This window comes from Vulpes lagopus, chromosome 2 (genome assembly GCF_018345385.1).
Source record: "Vulpes lagopus strain Blue_001 chromosome 2, ASM1834538v1, whole genome shotgun sequence".
Taxonomy (NCBI): Eukaryota; Metazoa; Chordata; class Mammalia; order Carnivora; family Canidae; genus Vulpes; species Vulpes lagopus.
Window position 1 is genome coordinate 65,292,156 of NC_054825.1, and position 16,854 is coordinate 65,309,009.

Below are 16,854 nucleotides of genomic sequence, written 5' to 3' on the forward strand. Positions count from 1 at the left end.
AAGCAAAAATCGTTCACCAAAGGTCCTAAAGCCACTAGGTGGATAGAGTAGGTATTAACTCACCAAATTAGGCACTTGGAGAAGGACCTTGATATTGAGACGCATATATATTTGTGAGATCTAAGATGGCCAGTGTTCTGTTAAGTTAAAAAGTCATTAAAAAAAAGTATTACCCTAAAAAAATTTACATACCATGTTTTCAAATGCTATAAAACTTAGAATTTCCTTTATTACCAAATTTCTATGTAATAATCTTATGATTATTCACAGTTCAGTTATATACATTGTATTTTGACAAAGTACAGAGACTTACTAGTCAGAGGGGATCCTTAGTAGTTGGAAAAGTCATTTATTGGGGATCCCTGGGTGGCTCAGCGGTTTAGCGCCTGCCTTTGGCCCAGGGCGCAATCCTGGAGTCCCGGGATCGAGTCCCACGTCGGGCTCCTGGCATGGAGCCTGCTTCTCCCTCTGCCTGTGTCTCTGCCTCTCTCTCTCTCTCTCTCTCTCTGTCTATCATGAATAAATAAATAAATACACCTTTAAAAAAAAAGTCATTTATTAAACTAAGATTTCTGTGATGTGTAGAGCTCTTGAATAAAAACTATAGAGGGGATCCCTGGGTGGCGCAGCGGTTTGGCACCTGCCTTTGGCCCAGGGCGCGATCCTGGAGACCCGGGATCGAATCCCGCGTCGGGCTCCCGGTGCATGGAGCCTGCTTCTCCCTCTGCCTATGTCTCTACCTCTCTCTCTCTCTCTCTCTGTGACTATCATAAATAAATAAAAATTTAAAAAAAACTATAGAAACCTAACATGAGTGTATCAATAAAGTGTCACATTACTCAGGTTAGAGAATAGGTTGATATGGTTTATTCACAGAATGGAGTCTGCAGTTTTGTAATAGAGAATGTCCTAATATTTTCTTTAGATTTCTCTTTTTCAGATTAGCTTCTGTGGCATCATCTGAAAACATACCAGTCATTGAGTTAGATTAATGTAATGGATTCGTTTAATTCAGTGGATTCTGTTGCTTTGGAAAAAAAAAATAAGGAGCCAGGAAGAAGAGTGAAGAATTTAAATTGTATTATTTGACTGCAGGGATATAACATTTTAAAATAAATGTATAGGGCAGCCAGGGTGGCTCAGCGATTTAGCGCTGCCTTCGGCCCAGGGTGTGATCCTACAGACCCAGGGTTCCAGTCCAATGTCGGGCTCCCTGCATGGAGCCTGCTTCTTCCTCTGCCTGTGTCTCTGCCTCTCTCTCTCTCTCTCTGCCTATCATGAATAAATAAATAAAATCTTTAAAAAATAAAAATAAAATAAATGTATATAATTTGAATTATTTGGTAATTTTTGTTATAGAATTCAGATAGATGAAAGTGTGATGATAATATAATAGGCATCCATGTTCCTGCCACATGGCTTTAGAAATAAAATATTACAGATAAAATTGAAACCTCACATGTACTCCATCAAAATCCCATTCCACTTTCTACTTCTGCAGACATAACTATTATCCTGTTGTTCCTTTGCATGCTTTTGTAGTGTTCTAAATATATATATATATACACACACGTCTATATAAAGAGAACATATATAATACATAGTGGTTTTGGGTATTTATGTTTTATATATATATATGGACTTTTTATGGACTTTGTTGGTTTCACAGAGAGAAGCAGGCTCCATGTAAGGATCCCGATGTAGGACTTGATCCCAGAACTCCAGGATCATGCCCTGAGCCAAAGGCAGATGCTCAACCACTGAGCCACCCTGGTGTCCCCTTTGTTGGTTTTTTTAATCAACATTAAGTTTTGGATATTTATTCATCTTAATAATACATGTAAGGTCTAGCTCATGCCTTTGATTTATTTTTCTTTGTCTTTATTTCCATTGAAAATTAACATTTCTACTTCTCTATAAGACAGCCTCATTGGGTTTGCTTAGAGTAGCTTTATAGCTCACCCTTTTTTTTACTGTTGTATATTATTCCATTATATGAATATTATTTATTGTCCATTTTACTGTTATTGGGTATTTTGATTATTTCCAGTTTTTTACAAATAATGTGCAGCATTCTTGTATGTATCATCTTATGTACAAGTGTGAGAATTTTTCTAGGATGCATATATCTGGAAGTAGAACTGCTAAATCATAGGATATGTGCATCTTCAACTTTATAGACATTGTCAAAGTGTTTGTATGGTGTATATTCCCTATAAAGTATATGAGAATTCTCAGTTATTTCAATGTCTTTGCCATGCTTCATCGATTGGGTTGTTTTATTTTGCCAGACTCATGAATGTGAAATAGTTCCTCGTTGTTTTAATTTGCCTGTCACTGACTACTAATACTGAATATTTCGGGCTATGGGTTTTGGCTGTGGTTCCCTCCTTTCTGGTGAATTGCCTGTTTATAACCTTTGCTCAGTTTTCTGTTGGATTATCTTATTTATTTACTTGTAGTTCTTTATCTTGAATACTATTCTTGGGGGTGGGGTGGGGTAGTTTATGAGCTGCAAATATTTTCTCCAGCATATAGGTTTTTTTTGTTTTTGTTTTTTTTTAAAGATTTTATTTATTTATTCATGAGAGACACAGAGATAGGCAGAGATATAGGCAGAGGGAGAAGCAGGCTCCTTGCAGGGAGCCCCACGCGGGACTTGATCCCAGACCTCGGGATCACACCCTGAGGCGAAGGCAAAACTGCTGAGCCACCCAGGCGTCCCTCCAGTGTATAGCTTTTTGATTTTTCACTTGATTAATGGTACGTGATTTACTTATTTTTAGATTGTTGATGTACATTGGTTTTTAATTTAGTATAATTTATCAGTATTTTCTTGTTTTTTTTTTCTTTTAAGTTTTATTTAGTAATTTCCATACCTTGGGGCTTGAACTCACAGCCCCAAGGTCAAGATTCTCACATTCTTGCCTGAGTCAGCAGACATCCCATCATTGTTTTCTTCCCTTCCCTTCCCTTCCCTTCCCTTCCCTTCCCTTCCCTTCCCTTCCCTTCCCTTCCCTTCCCTTCTCTTCTCTTTTTTCTTTTCTTTCTTTTCAGATTTTATTTATTTATTCATGAGAGGCACAGAGAGAGAGGCAGAGACATAGGAAGAGGGAGAAGCAGGCTCCATGCAGGGAGCCCGATGTGGGACTCAATCCTGGGACTCCAAGATCATGCCCTGGGCTGAAGGCAGACACTTAACCGCTAAGCCACCCACGCATCACCACACACTTTACTTTATCAAATATTTTCTATCCCACAAATCAAGGGCAGTATTGGGGTGTTACACAACCAAGGTAGCAATATCCATGAGGTCACCAGGAAAGCAAAACAGAAAATAAGGTTGGATGTAGTTGGACTCTCTTTACAAACATAGTTATGGTATGAATTTGATTCAGTTTAATTTTTTAAAACATAAAATTTGACTTATTCCACAGAGGCTTTTCTTTTTTTTGGGGGGGGGGGGGTCCGTTTATTTATTCATTCATGAGAGAGAGAGAGAGAGAGAGAGAGGCAGAGACATAGGCAGAGGGAGAAGCAGGCTCCACACAGGGAGTCTGATGCTTGACTTGATCCTGGTACTCTGTGATCTTACCCTGAGGCGAAGGCAGATGCTCAACTGCTGAGCCACCCAGGCATCCCTCCACAGAGGCTTTTCAATAGTGTCTTTAAGACCCTCTCAGAGGGTTCACATCTGAATTATCAACAGTTCCTAATTACTAGTTAAGTAGTTGGCAGCTAATTAAGAGAAAGAACAAAACTCTAAAGTAAGGGCCTGTAAGAGTGCCAGAAGGTCAAATGAGTTGGTCTGTGCCAGAGGAAGTCAGAGTGCCAGTCTGTTTCAACATTTTGCTTTGGGCTAGTCTTAATTTTTGTCACTGTCTGTGCCACTGTTGGCAGGCATATTGACCTATGTACAAATTTCTCACATAACTCAAAATTTCTATGTTTGTAATTTCAATTAATTTTTAAAAATATTTTATTTATTTGAGGGGAGGGCAGAAGGAAAGGGCAAGAGTCTCAAGCTGGCTCCATGGTAAGCATGGATCCCAGTGTGGGCTGCTTCTCATAATCCTGAGATCACAGTCTGAGCCAAAACCAAGAGTTAGACACAACTGACTATGCCACCCAGATGCCTTTGTCAATTTTTTAAAGTATATACATTTTATTAATATACAGACTCCTTTTTGATTTTTCTTTTCCTTTTGAGTATGTGTCACATTTTCCTGTTTTTTTTTTTTTTTTTTTAAATTTTTATTTATTTATGATAGTCACAGAGAGATAGAGAGGCAGAGACACAGGCAGAGGGAGAAGCAGGCTCCATGCACCGGGAGCCCGATGTGGGATTCGATCCCGGATTTCCAGGATCGCGCCCTGGGCCAAAGGCAGGCGCCAAACCGCTGCTCCACCCAGGGATCCCCATTTTCCTGTTTTTTAAGTCTAGTAATTTTGAATTGTATTATAGACACTGAATATCATATATATATATATATGAATATCTTATAAACTCTATATTCTGTTATAGTTCTCTGAAGACTTGATTCTTAACGGAGTTGTTAGGAACTCAGTGTTTATGTTGCCCCCGAATTCTTTTTTTTTTTTTTTAAAGATTTAAACTATTTATTTGACAGAGAGTGAGTGAGCACAAATGGGAAGTGGCAGGCAGAGAGTGAGGAAGAAAACAGGTTCTCAACTGAGCAGAAAGCCCGACATGGGGCTCCATCCCAGGACTCTGGGATCGCAACTCGAGCCGAAGGGAGACACTCAACTGACTAGCCACCCAGGTGCCCCAATGCCCTGGAATTCTTTGTTGAAGCCCTAACCCTCCAGTGTGATGGCACTTGGAGTTGGGGGTCTTTGGGAGGTAATTAGGTTAGATGGTCATGGGCGTAGGGCCCTTATAAAAAGAAACAACAGAGAGCTTGTTCTCTCTACCATGTGAAGAATACAGTAAGACAGCTATCTGCAACCCAAGGAGAGAGCTTTTACCAGATGCTGACTCTCTTAGCACATTCATCTTGGATTATAGTTTCTGTAACTAAAAAAAGTAAATTTTGGTTGTTTAAGCCACCTAGCTTATGGTATATGTTATGGCAGTCAGAGCAGACTAAGATAGTAATTGATTCACTTGACTATAATAAAATTCCATACTCTTGTCTCCTGTGGGTAGCAAAAGTGTCTGTTCAGTTATTTTATTCTTAATTGGACTGCCATATGTACATACTTTATGGGTCTGCTAGAGATTTGAGCAGAGTTAATATGCAGTATTTAGGATACCCTTTATGTGACTTTCTCCTTTAAAGAAAGGCCTTTTCCCATCCCTTTATAGCTGCTTTGTCACCTTGGACTTTGTATTTTGGTTTTTTAAGCCAGTAAGACTGGGATTTCTGTTGAAGTTTTTAGTTGTTCAGTAGTGTGGAGCAGGATTGTTATCAGGCAAAAAGCCTTAAAAAATGAGAAACTCATCTAGTTCTGTTCTTTAATTAAAAGTATAGACACCAGTCAATTTTTGCCTGCTTTTTGACTTTAGTATGGTTAATTAGTTGTTTTTTTAAATTTTATTTTATTTTTTATTTTTTTAAAAAGATTTTATTTGTTTATTCATGAGAGAGAGAGAGGCAGAGACACAGGCAGAGGGAGAAGTAGGCTCCATGTAGGGGGCCCAATGAGGGACTCCATCCCGGGTCTCCAGGGTCATGCCCTGGGCCGAAGGCGACGCCAAACTGCTGAGCCACCCAGGCTTCCCTTTGTTTTTATTTTGTCCGGAGTTTATGGTGGGTTATCTGTGGGAGGGTTAGTCTAGTAGAACCAACATAGCTGGCAGCTCCTTTCTAATTCTAATATGTAGACTCTTAGTATTCAGTTGTAAAAGTAGACTGATTTTCACATTACCTTGAAATAGAATTTTTAAAGCAATTTTTAATTTTCCCCCCTAATTTTTTGTCATTAGCATCTAGGCAGAAAGGATATGCTGGTACTGACTTACGGAAAGAATAAAGTATGTTAGAAAGTTTACTTATATGTGCACCTTATTGCTGAAAGACAGAATATGGAATTTTGAAGCATTAGTGAGATTTGACAATGTCTCAGGCATTATGCTGAAGCACCTTCCATGGATCATTTTGTTTTATCTTTAGAGCAACATTGTAAGGTAAGTATTATTATTCAAAAGGTCAGAAACTTGCTTAAGATTGCATGAATAGGGATCCCTGGGTGGCGCAGCGGTATGGCGCCTGCCTTTGGCCCAGGGCGCGATCCTGGAGACCCGGGATCAAATCCCACGTCGGGCTCCCGGTGCATGGAGCCTGCTTGTTCCTCTGCCTGTGTCTCTGCCTCTCTCTCTCTCTCTCTCTCTCTCTCTCTATGTCTATCATAAATAAATAAATAAATAAATCTTTAAAAAAAAAAAAAAAGATTGCATGAATAGCACAAAGCTATAGTTCTAACAGGTTACTCTGACTCCAGAATTTCACTGGAGACCACAGAGGGATCTTCAAGTTTCAATTTTACTGAAGACCACAGAGGGATCTTTAAGTTTCTTTCTAGGACTGGAGTGTCTGTGTGGCTCACTCAGTTAATTCATTCAGGCCATGATTTCAAGGTTGTGAGATTTGTCCTGCATGGGCTGGGGCCTGCTTAAGATTCTCTATCCCTCTCCCTCTGCCCTGCCCACTCACTTGCTCTTTCTATCGCCTCCTCTCTCCAAAAAGTTTCTTTCTAGTGCTAACATTCTGTGATTATAGTTAGTTTTTACTTTACCTGACTTTAAATTTTGGAATTTAGAGGTTTGTGTTTGTAGTAGTGTGCCACCTCTTGGTAAAATTCAGTAATGCAGCTGAGGAAAAGGAAGAAAAGTTATAAAGTTAGGAATTGATATATGTGTTTAGAATCTAGGGCACATGTCATTGGGGATCTGCTGGCAGAGCAGAAACTCAGAATTTCAAAAATTGCAGAATCCTATCATTGAGAAGGATTTATAACCCTCACCTGGGGTATATGAGTATTAGGTGTACGAATCCAATCTCTAATGTAATAAATGAGGGCCGTGAACAACAAGAATGCTCGGTGAGGGAGAATACATTTACATTTTGACAGCTATACAAAGTAAAAGGCAGTATGCCCTTGATACAGACAAAATTAGTGAATATTTAAGGTAGAGGAAACCATAAGTGATAGTCTTGAAACAAGCTAATGTTATTTATGTCTCTGTAGGCACAGAATTTGGTAAAAATTTGTGAGCATCAAGAGTGATACAATTTAAGTTATTAAGGAAACCGTTTCACTGAAGTTTTTGGATGGATTTGCCAGTTAGAAACTATTATGGAAGAGCTGAGGTTGTGAAGGGATAGTACTGAGTGTTTAGAAGAAGAATGATAAAATAAGACTTATTTGTGAGCAAGATTTATACTAGGTCTTGAAATGCAACAGCATACCTGTCTTAAATAGTTATATATTTTATCATAAAATACTCAAAAAATGAATATTTATTTATTTATTTATAAAATTTTTAAAGTTGTTTTTCTTTTAAAGATTTTATTTATTTATTCATGAGACACACACACACACACACACACACACACACAGAGGCAGAGACACAGACAGAGGGAGAAGCAGGCTCCATGCAGGGAGCCTGACAGGGGACTGAATCCTGGGTCTCCAGGATCAGGCCCTGGGCTGAAGGCGGCGCTAAACCGCTGAGCCACCAGGGCTGCCCAAAAAATGAATATTTAAAGTGACTAATGTGTTGTAGGTTGATGGTGATTGGAAAGACCATTATTTCTGGAGAAAAGCTAGACATATGTACAGACATATGTACTCAAAACACTAGATTTTTTGCTCAGCAGTGTTTTGATTTTATTGTTATATAAAAATTTGAATGCTTTTTTGGGGAGCTGGCAGGGGCAGCACAGAACTTGATGTGGGGCTTGATCTCATGACCTCTGAGTTTATGACCTGAGCCAAAATCAAGAGTCAAATGCTTGGGCACCTGGGTGGCTCAGTGGTTGAGCATCTGCCTTTGGTTCAGGTCATTATCCTGGGGTCCTGGGATGGAGTCCCACAACAGGCTCCCCACAGAGAGCTTGCTGCTCCCTTTGCCTATGTCTCTGCCTCTCTCATGAATAAATAAACTCTTAAAAAAAAAAAGTCAAATGCTTAACTGACTTATCCACCCAGGCACCCTTTAAATGCTTTTTCTATTGAAATTCCTTCAGGAGAAGTAACTTTGTTAATGAACATCTAAAATTCTTTAGCCCTACCCTTTTTTCCTTCCTCATTGAAAAGCCACTCTTAATACAAGGATCTACTGGGATTGTAGAACTGGGTAGAAGTATATTAGTGTTGAAGACACAGTAAGGGCTTGGCACATGGCTTGTTGGATTGAATTGACTCAGTAGGAAAAGGAAAGATCCATTATTTTAGTGGGATTCAGAGTATGGGTATACCATGCCATGTGGGCCAAATCTGGCCAAGGCCTGTTTTGTATGACTTTAAATTAAGAATGGTTCTTTTATTTTTTAAAGGGTTTTTAAAAAAGAAAACAAAAAATATGTGACAGAGATGGTATATGGTCCAAAAAGCCTAAAATATTTACCATCATTATTTGCTGATCCCTCATTTAGAGGATAGCCATACTTCTTCAGTATGAAATTGAAGGAAGCATCAGTTTAGTGGAGAGCTGTTCATTTGGGACTGGATAAATTGTGCATGTTGTTGAAGAATAATGATAGAGGTGATTTGAAGAAAGGAGAAACCAGGACTATATTAATAATCATTCTATAGTCGTTGTTGTCTTTTTTAATAAGGTATCATGCTAAACTTAAGGTTTTGGAAATTATCTCTTCTATCTATTCCTTTACTAGTCCAAGAGCCCATTGCCTCTCCCTCAAATACTGGTGGCTCTGGTTTACCTTTACTTGTTCCCCTTCCAGTTAATCTTCCTAATGAGAACTTATTATTTTTTAAGATTTTATTTTGAGAGAGAGAGAGAGAAAATGAGGGGGAGGGGCCTTGGGAGAGGGAGAAGCAGAGCAGGGAGCCCAATATGGGGCTTGACCCCAGGACGCCCAGGATCATGACCTGAGCCAAAGGCAGATGCTTAACAGACTGAGCCACCCAGGTGCCCCAGCTCTTATTATTTATGTTAAATGCTACTTGGGATTTATTTATTTTTTTCATATGTAACTATCTCCTAAATTAAAATGTCTGTGAAAAAAATTTTTTAAGATTTTATTTATTCATGAGAGATACACAGAGAGGCAGAGACACAGGCAGAGAGAGAAGCAGGCTCCCTGTCGGGGGCACTCCAGGATCATGCCTTGGGGCAAAGGCAGGCTTGAACCCCTGAGCCACCCAGGCGTCCCTGTGAAAATATTTTTTTATATTTAGTAGAAAGGCATAAGCTGTGAAAAGTATATGCCTGTGATACTTGTTTAGGAGTATTTCAATGAATAGATATCCACAAAGTTTTGCAAACCAGCATTTAGTCTTAAACTGGGTCATTAGTTCATTGCTGTAGAGCAAGCAGTCTTTTTGGAATCGATTGATTAATTCCTCCATCCCTTTACCAACCCTGGTTGAACAACTATAGCTAGAGTTGCTTCAGGCAGGCTGCAGCTAAGGAGCAGAATAGGGGAGAAACTAATACTAGTTAGCAATAGTTAGTAACTGACAATACCTTTTAGGAGAAGTATGTTAGCCCTTTTTTCCCCCCATGTTCAGAAAATTATATTCAGAGTGATCAATCACATAGGAATTCCCTCTTTAAAGTTATTAATGCATTTCTACTCAGTGGCTTATTTTTTTTTAAATTTTTTATTTAATTATGATAGTTACACAGAGAGAGAGAGAGAGGGGTAGAGACACAGGCAGAGGGAGAAACAGGCTCCATGCACCGGGAGCCCGATGTGAGATTCGATCCCGGGTCTCCAGGATCGTGCCCTGGGCCAAAGGCAGGCGCTAAACCGCTGCGCCACCCAGGGATCCCCTACTCAGTGGCTTATTTAAAGCATATCATCAAGTGATCTTGAAATACTTCTCTTACATTTCTCTTACAAAGTCAGTAGAGGCTTTGAAGTCAGGGCAAACTATTAGCTGTGTGACTTTAGACAATTCTCTAACTTCTATGTCTAACTAGTCTGCATGTATAATGTGGGAATACTAATAGTATTTAATTCGTAGGATTACTGAGAGCATAGGATGAGATAATGCATATAAAATATTTAGAATATTGCCTGACAAACACACTACTGTTTAAAATTATCTCTGCACTTTCGGCAAAGGGTTTATGAAAGATACAAAAGCGTTAAACTTTTAGGAGACATCAGTTATGTGACATATGGTTAAATTATATATGAATTGGGATATCTAGTATAAATATTTACCTGGGATATATAAATACCTAGTAATAGAGAAATCACAGCTTTGGTTTCCCTTTGTGCAGTGGTTCCTGAAACTTGGCATTTTCCTTGTGGGGGACCTTGGAATCTGTGAAGTAGTTAGAAGAGATAATTGGCTTTGGGGTTTATGAGGCAAGGGCAGATCCTGTACCTACACGTTATGTATCTTATCACCTTGCACTTAAGTTGCATGGTTGATCTAGGGATTCGCACCAAAGGGGAATAGTCAGTGCTTCTTTGTTGGCATCATGTGATCCCAGTCTGTTTCTCTACGAGACCATGCCAAGTGTAGCCTGTGGTATTATGGGAGTCTTTATCTCTATTTGAGCCTAGGAAGGCACCCTCACCCTCTTCATGGGTTTGTTCTCCTTTGACCTTCATTTGTTATACAAAACAATTCTCAACAACCACTATCTGGGGTGCCTGGCTTGGCTTAGTTGGAAAAGCATGGGATTCTTGATCTGGAGGTCTTGAGTTGGAGCCCCATGCTGCTTGTAGAGATCACTCAAAACAAAACAAAAAAATAAAACAACCACTGTCTTCCGGGAGTTTGCATTTGAAAACATATGCCTTGGGGATCTCTGGGTGGCTCAGCAGTTTGGTGCCTGCCTTTTGCCCAGGGCGTGATCCTGTAGTCCCGGGATCGAGTCCCACGTCAGGCTCCTGGCATGGAGCCTGCTTCTCCCTCCTCCTGTGTCTCTGCCCCCCCCACCCTGTCTATCATAAATAAATAAGTAAGTAAATAAATAAATAAATAAATATTAAAAAAAAAGAAAACATATGCCTCAAGGTGTTTTATAAACTTGTAACTGTACTAGAAGATAATTTCTGGAATATTCTATCTCTGACTTACTCTAAATTAAGTGTAGTTTAAGGTTTTTTTTCTTTATTTTCATGTTGGGTTTCAGAATCAGCAGATTGGTGTTTTTCATCAATTCTGGGAAATTCTTAGCATCTCTTTAAACATTGCCTTTGCCAGTTCTTTCCCTTTTCTCCTCTGGAGGTCTGGTTAAACATACATATATTTGGCCTGTTACTCTGTTGTACTTGTTTCTTAACAGCCTTCCCCTGCCTTTTAAACAGCTTTATTGTTGTTTAATGCACATACTCTAAAATTTCCCCATGGTAAGTACATAAGTTTGATGGTGTGTGTGTGTGCGTGTGTGTGCACGTTAAATATTTATTTATTTATTTATTTATTTATTTATTTATTTATTTATTTAAGAGAGTGAACATGAGCAGGGTGAGTTGGTGGGGGAGCAGAGGGAGAGAGAGAGAAGCAGATTCCCCCACTGAGCAGAGGGAGCCCAGTGTGGCGCTGGGTACTAGGACCCTGGAATCATGACCTGAGCCAAAGGCAGACACTTAACCGACTGGGTCACCCAGGCATCCCTTGATAGTTTTTAATAAATTTATTTAGTTTTATAACCACCACAATACAGTTTTAGAACATTTCTGCCCTCTCACAAAGTTCCATTATATTTGTTTAAGTTTATCACTGTTCTTACTTCAGCTCTAGGCATTTACTAAACTTACTATGTGGTTTTGTCTTTTAGAAATTTCATGTAAATGCAATTATGTAATCTTATGTGCCTGGCTTTTTTTTTTACTTCAATGTTTTGAGGTGTAGCAATGTTGCATGTTATCCTTAGCTTGTCCCCCTTGTTGTTATAAGTAGTATACCATTATATGGATATTTGATTTTGTTGACTGTTAACAAATATTGCTTCTCTGAACATTCAAATACAAATCTTTTTGTGGACATATTTTCATTTTTCTTGGGAAGATACTTTGGAGTAGAATTGTTGGATGATATGTAAGTTTATGTTTAACTTTTTAATAAATGACCAAACTTTTCCTATATTATCTGTATCTGAATTACATTAATGATCAAGCAGTAAGCATATAGCAATAAGTACAGTCATTAACCTGCCTCTTTTTTTGCAAACTGTTTCCAATTTGTCTAAGAGATGCAATGTTTAAATAATAAATCACAGTATAATTTCAGTACTACTCCTGAATTCTGTGTTTTTAAATAATAGCATAATGAAAATTTGATGAGTTTCAAACAGAGCAGTAGGTTATGTTGGTCTTGGTAGAAATTCAGCCTCACATCATCATGTGTCAGAGCAGCACTACCAAATGATATTTTTTTCAAGTTACACGCAGAAGTCATAGGAAATGTCTTGTCTTTTTAGGTTACAAGTGCTGTGCCTTAGCATCAGTGTATGGTTGTGGAGAGGGAGAAGAGCCTAGGATAGGAATAATATACTAGCAATTTAATTGACGTGGCCAGATCTTTTGGTTCTCAGGACAGTGCTCTAAATGTGATCCTGGGGATGATGGTTTTATTACTCTATGGTTCTATAGAGGAGTGAGGGGTCATGGTGGAAATTGCATATTTAACTAGTGTAAGCTTCATTAAGAAGGTGATGTTTGCTCAAAGAGTTGAAGGAACTCATAGAGTCGATGTAATGAGGCAGGTTGCAGAGATGCAGAGCACTAGGACCTTAAAGGTTATTGACTTTGGCTTTTATAAAACTCTTGGGTAGGTATTGGAGAGTCCTGAGTGGAGAAGTGAGAAAATGACATATTTTAAAAGATTTTATTTATTTTGGAGAGAGAGTGGAGGAGGGGCAGAGAGTGGGGGGGAGAGAGTCTTAAGCAGACTGTCCTGAGCACAGAGCCTGATGAACTTGATCTCACAACCCTGAGATCATGATCTGAGCTAAAACCAAGAGTTGGATGCTTAAGCAACTGCACCATCCCAGCATCTCTGATGATATTTTAAAAATATTACTTCATCCTTCTTGATGAATAGACTGTAAAGTGACAAAGGTAATAGGAGTGGATACTGGTAAGCCAGGTAAGAGGCCATGATGGCTTGGATCAGAATAGTAGCAGTGGAGGTGTGAGAAGTGGCGGGATTCTGGATGTGTTTTGAAGGCAAGCTGACAGGTTTTGCTCATGGGGCTATATATGAAGTAGATAAAAAGGAAATTAAGAATGTTGGTAAGATTTTTGCCTTAAAAAATAGAACTGGAAGAATACAGTTGGTATTTATTGAGATGGAGAAAACTAAGAAATGAGTGGATGAAATGTGAATTCAGTTTTAGGCCATCTTAAGCTTATGATGCCTGTTGGACATCAAAATGAAGCTGTTGAGTAGGCAAGTGGAGAGCATGGAGTTTAGGGAAGGATCTAGAGTGGAAATATAAATTTGGAAGTCATCCAGTGTATTGTGATAAACTGGGTGTGAGCACTGAAAGAATGAATACAATTGGGGTAAAAAAGGCCAAAGTCTGAATGCATATAATTGGAAAAAAGAAGTCCCAAAGATTGGGAAGAAGAGGGCTGCATGGGTGGCTCAATCAGTTAAATGTCTGTCTTCAGCTCAGGTCGTGATCTCGGGGTCTTGGGATGAAGCCCTACATTGGGAGGGCTCCTACTTTTCCCTCTCCCTCTGCAGCTACCCCTTGTGCACACTCTGTCTCTCTGTCAAATAAATAAATAAAATCTCTGAAGAAACAAAACAAAACATTGGGGAGAAGAGGGGAAGAATCAACAAGGGAGATAAAAGGAGTGACCAGTGAAGAGAAGACCAAACTTAACTCTTGAAGATGTTTTAAGAAAATGGGAGTGATCAACTCTGTTGAATGCTGCTGGATATATCAATGAAGATGAGTCCTGAAAATTGACCTTTGAATTTAGGGAAAGTCATTGGTGATCTTGTTGAAACTTATTTCAAGATAGTGATTGGCTTGAAAGCCTGACTGGAGTGAGTTTTAGAAAGCATGGGAGGAGAAGTAAAGGGAAAAACTTTTACCAATAACCTGTACTGTAGATAGAGGCAGAAACATGAAGTATTAGCTTGAAGGAAATGTGGAGTCAAGCAAAGATTTGTTGTGTTTTGTTTTTTAAAATGAGGTTGCATGCTGATGGGATTGAGTTAATAAAGAATGAAAAAAATTAAGGATTTGGTGGAGAATGTCCCTTAGTGAGGTGTATGGGATCTAAGGCACAAGAGGAATGTTTGGACTTAAATAGAAGTACATGTAGTCACAGGAAGGAAGGCAGGATATTTGGGTATAGATACTTATTGATGGGTGGATATAACAGAAGCTTGTGTAAGTTCTCTTCTTGTTGCTTAAATTTGCTCAGTTAAATGGGAAGTATCTATTAAGAGAGAATGGGGAAGGAGGTTTGGAGGTCTGAGGAGAGAGAGAAGTGTGAAATCATATAGGAGAATGAGAAAATGGACTAGGAATATATAGTGTGATTGTTAGGCATCATTAAGGAGCATTTGAGGTTTGTGGTCACAGTTTTAAAGTGAAACTAGAGGGCATTGTTCTGTTTTGTCTACTTACATTAGCAGGAAGTAAGAAGTTATGGAGCAGTTGGGCAATTGAGTTGAATTAGGGTTGGGTTTGCCAGGTTATTCTAGAAGCAAACATGAATTTCTGTATGGTAAAACTAGAGAGAATCCTGCCTACCCCCCCCCCTCCCCCCACCAAGCAGATTTTTCAAAGGAGTATCAGACTTTAGTTAGAATAAGAAGGTAGTGGAGGGATTATGCTAAGTGAGCTTTAGAATGTAGGGTATTTTGCGGATTCAGGGTCCTAAATTCTTGTGGTCATCTTGTGATTTTTAGAATTAGGGGATCTTGGGCAGCCCAGGTGGCTCATCGGTTTAGCACCTGCCTTTGGCCCAGGGCATGAGCCCACATTGGGCTCCCTGCATGGAGCCTGCTTCTCCCTCTGCCTGTCTCTCTGCCTCTATCTCTGTGTTTGTGTGTGTGTCTCTCATGAATAAATAAATAAAATGTGCTTTTTTTAAAAAAGGAAAGAAAATAATTATAATTAGGGGATCTTGGTTTAATTTGCTCCCATCTAAGTGAGTCTGTTTATAAAGAACTTTTGATCTAGGAAATGGACTTTTTTTTTTTTTTTTTAATAAGAAAATAGACATTTTGAATGGAGAGTTTTGACAGAATTTACCAGAAGTAGCATTGGAAGGTTAGACTAAGGTTTATTATTAGGGTATCTGAAGGATTTGAGAGAGGAACCTGCAAAACTTCACCCATCATAATTTTGTCTAGAATGTCTCTTCTCTCAGAGGATCCTTTTATTTTTTTTTTTTTTATTATTATTTTTTTTTGTTGTTTTTTTGTTTTTTTTTTCAGAGGATCCTTTTAGAACATAGGCTCTTCTTTTTTGGACTATACTGATAATATTGCTAAGTTTTGTTTTTTTAAATTTTTATTTATTTATGATAGTCACAGAGAGAGAGAGAGGCAGAGACACAGGCAGAGGGAGAAGCAGGCTCCATGCACCGGGAGCCCGACGTGGGATTCGATCCCGGGTCTCCAGGATCGCGCCCTGGGCCAAAGGCAGGCGCCAAACCGCTGCGCCACCCAGGGATCCCTAATATTGCTAAGTTATATGGAGGATGGTCCTATGGTTTTTAATCAACTCTGTTACAATTTATAGAGTTTCATCTGTTCCAGTACATAATGCTGCTTTTTAATCAGTCACCAGTAGCAGGATGAGGATTCAGAGACTATAAGTCTAAGGATCCAGGCAGAAACTTGAATAGTGATATAAAAAAATTAAAGGCATTGTTTAAATTTTTAAAATTATTTCAGATTTACAGTAATTGAGGAAAATGTGTTAGTCTTCCACTATGATCCTAGATTTGTCTTGCTCTATTAATTTTTTACTTTATGTATTTTGAGACTGGTTATTCATATTTAAGATTGCTATAGCAATCTGGTGATTCAAACATTTGTAATCACGTAATAACCTGTCCTATCCCCACTGATGTTTTGTATGTATTTTTCCTGGTATTATTTTTCTTTTGTTTATTATTATTATTTTTCTTTTGATTAAGTTTGCTTGGTATCCTTTTTTTGTTTATACACTATTAATCCATGCCCTTATGCTTTATGCATTTATCTTAGAAATTAAATATAGGTAAGTTTTATTTTTTTAGTTACATCTGACATCACTTGTAATTGGTTTTTAAATGATCCACTTCCCAGAATCATACCAGCCCTTCTTGAGGTATTTGGCACATTCTGGGAATCTCAAACTTGATTTTCCTCCTCTCATTACATGAAGCAACACGTAATGGACTTGAATGGACTTGAATAGAATGATTGTTATATTTTAGGTGTGTTATCTTCAGTAAATCTTTACTATATACTCATGATAAATATTTAGTAAACTGGAAAAAAATTAAAGAATATAGAGCTATTTCTTTTATGTACTTATAATTAAATTATTTCATTGTACTATTAGAGAGTTAATTTATAAACCATCTTTAAAAACTTTTTGTTTCAGTCCCAGAAATCCTGGATAGAAAGCACTTTGACCAAGAGGGAATGTGTATATATTATACCAAGTTCCAAAGACCCTCACAGGTAAGCATGCCTTTGTTTTTTTGGTTCTTCTAGAAA

The 16,854-nt window shown here is 38.5% G+C and overlaps 1 protein-coding gene across 2 annotated transcripts in view; it reads left to right on the forward strand.

The window, feature by feature from the left end:
• TRPM7 (transient receptor potential cation channel subfamily M member 7) overlaps positions 1-16,854 on the forward strand; it is a 118,568-nt gene that overhangs the window by 6,634 nt on the left and 95,080 nt on the right. For both annotated transcript variants that reach the window (XM_041741650.1, XM_041741660.1), the window contains exon 2: positions 16,739-16,818. In XM_041741650.1, coding sequence (XP_041597584.1) covers positions 16,739-16,818 — 80 coding nt within the window. The remainder of the gene's footprint in view (positions 1-16,738; positions 16,819-16,854) is intronic.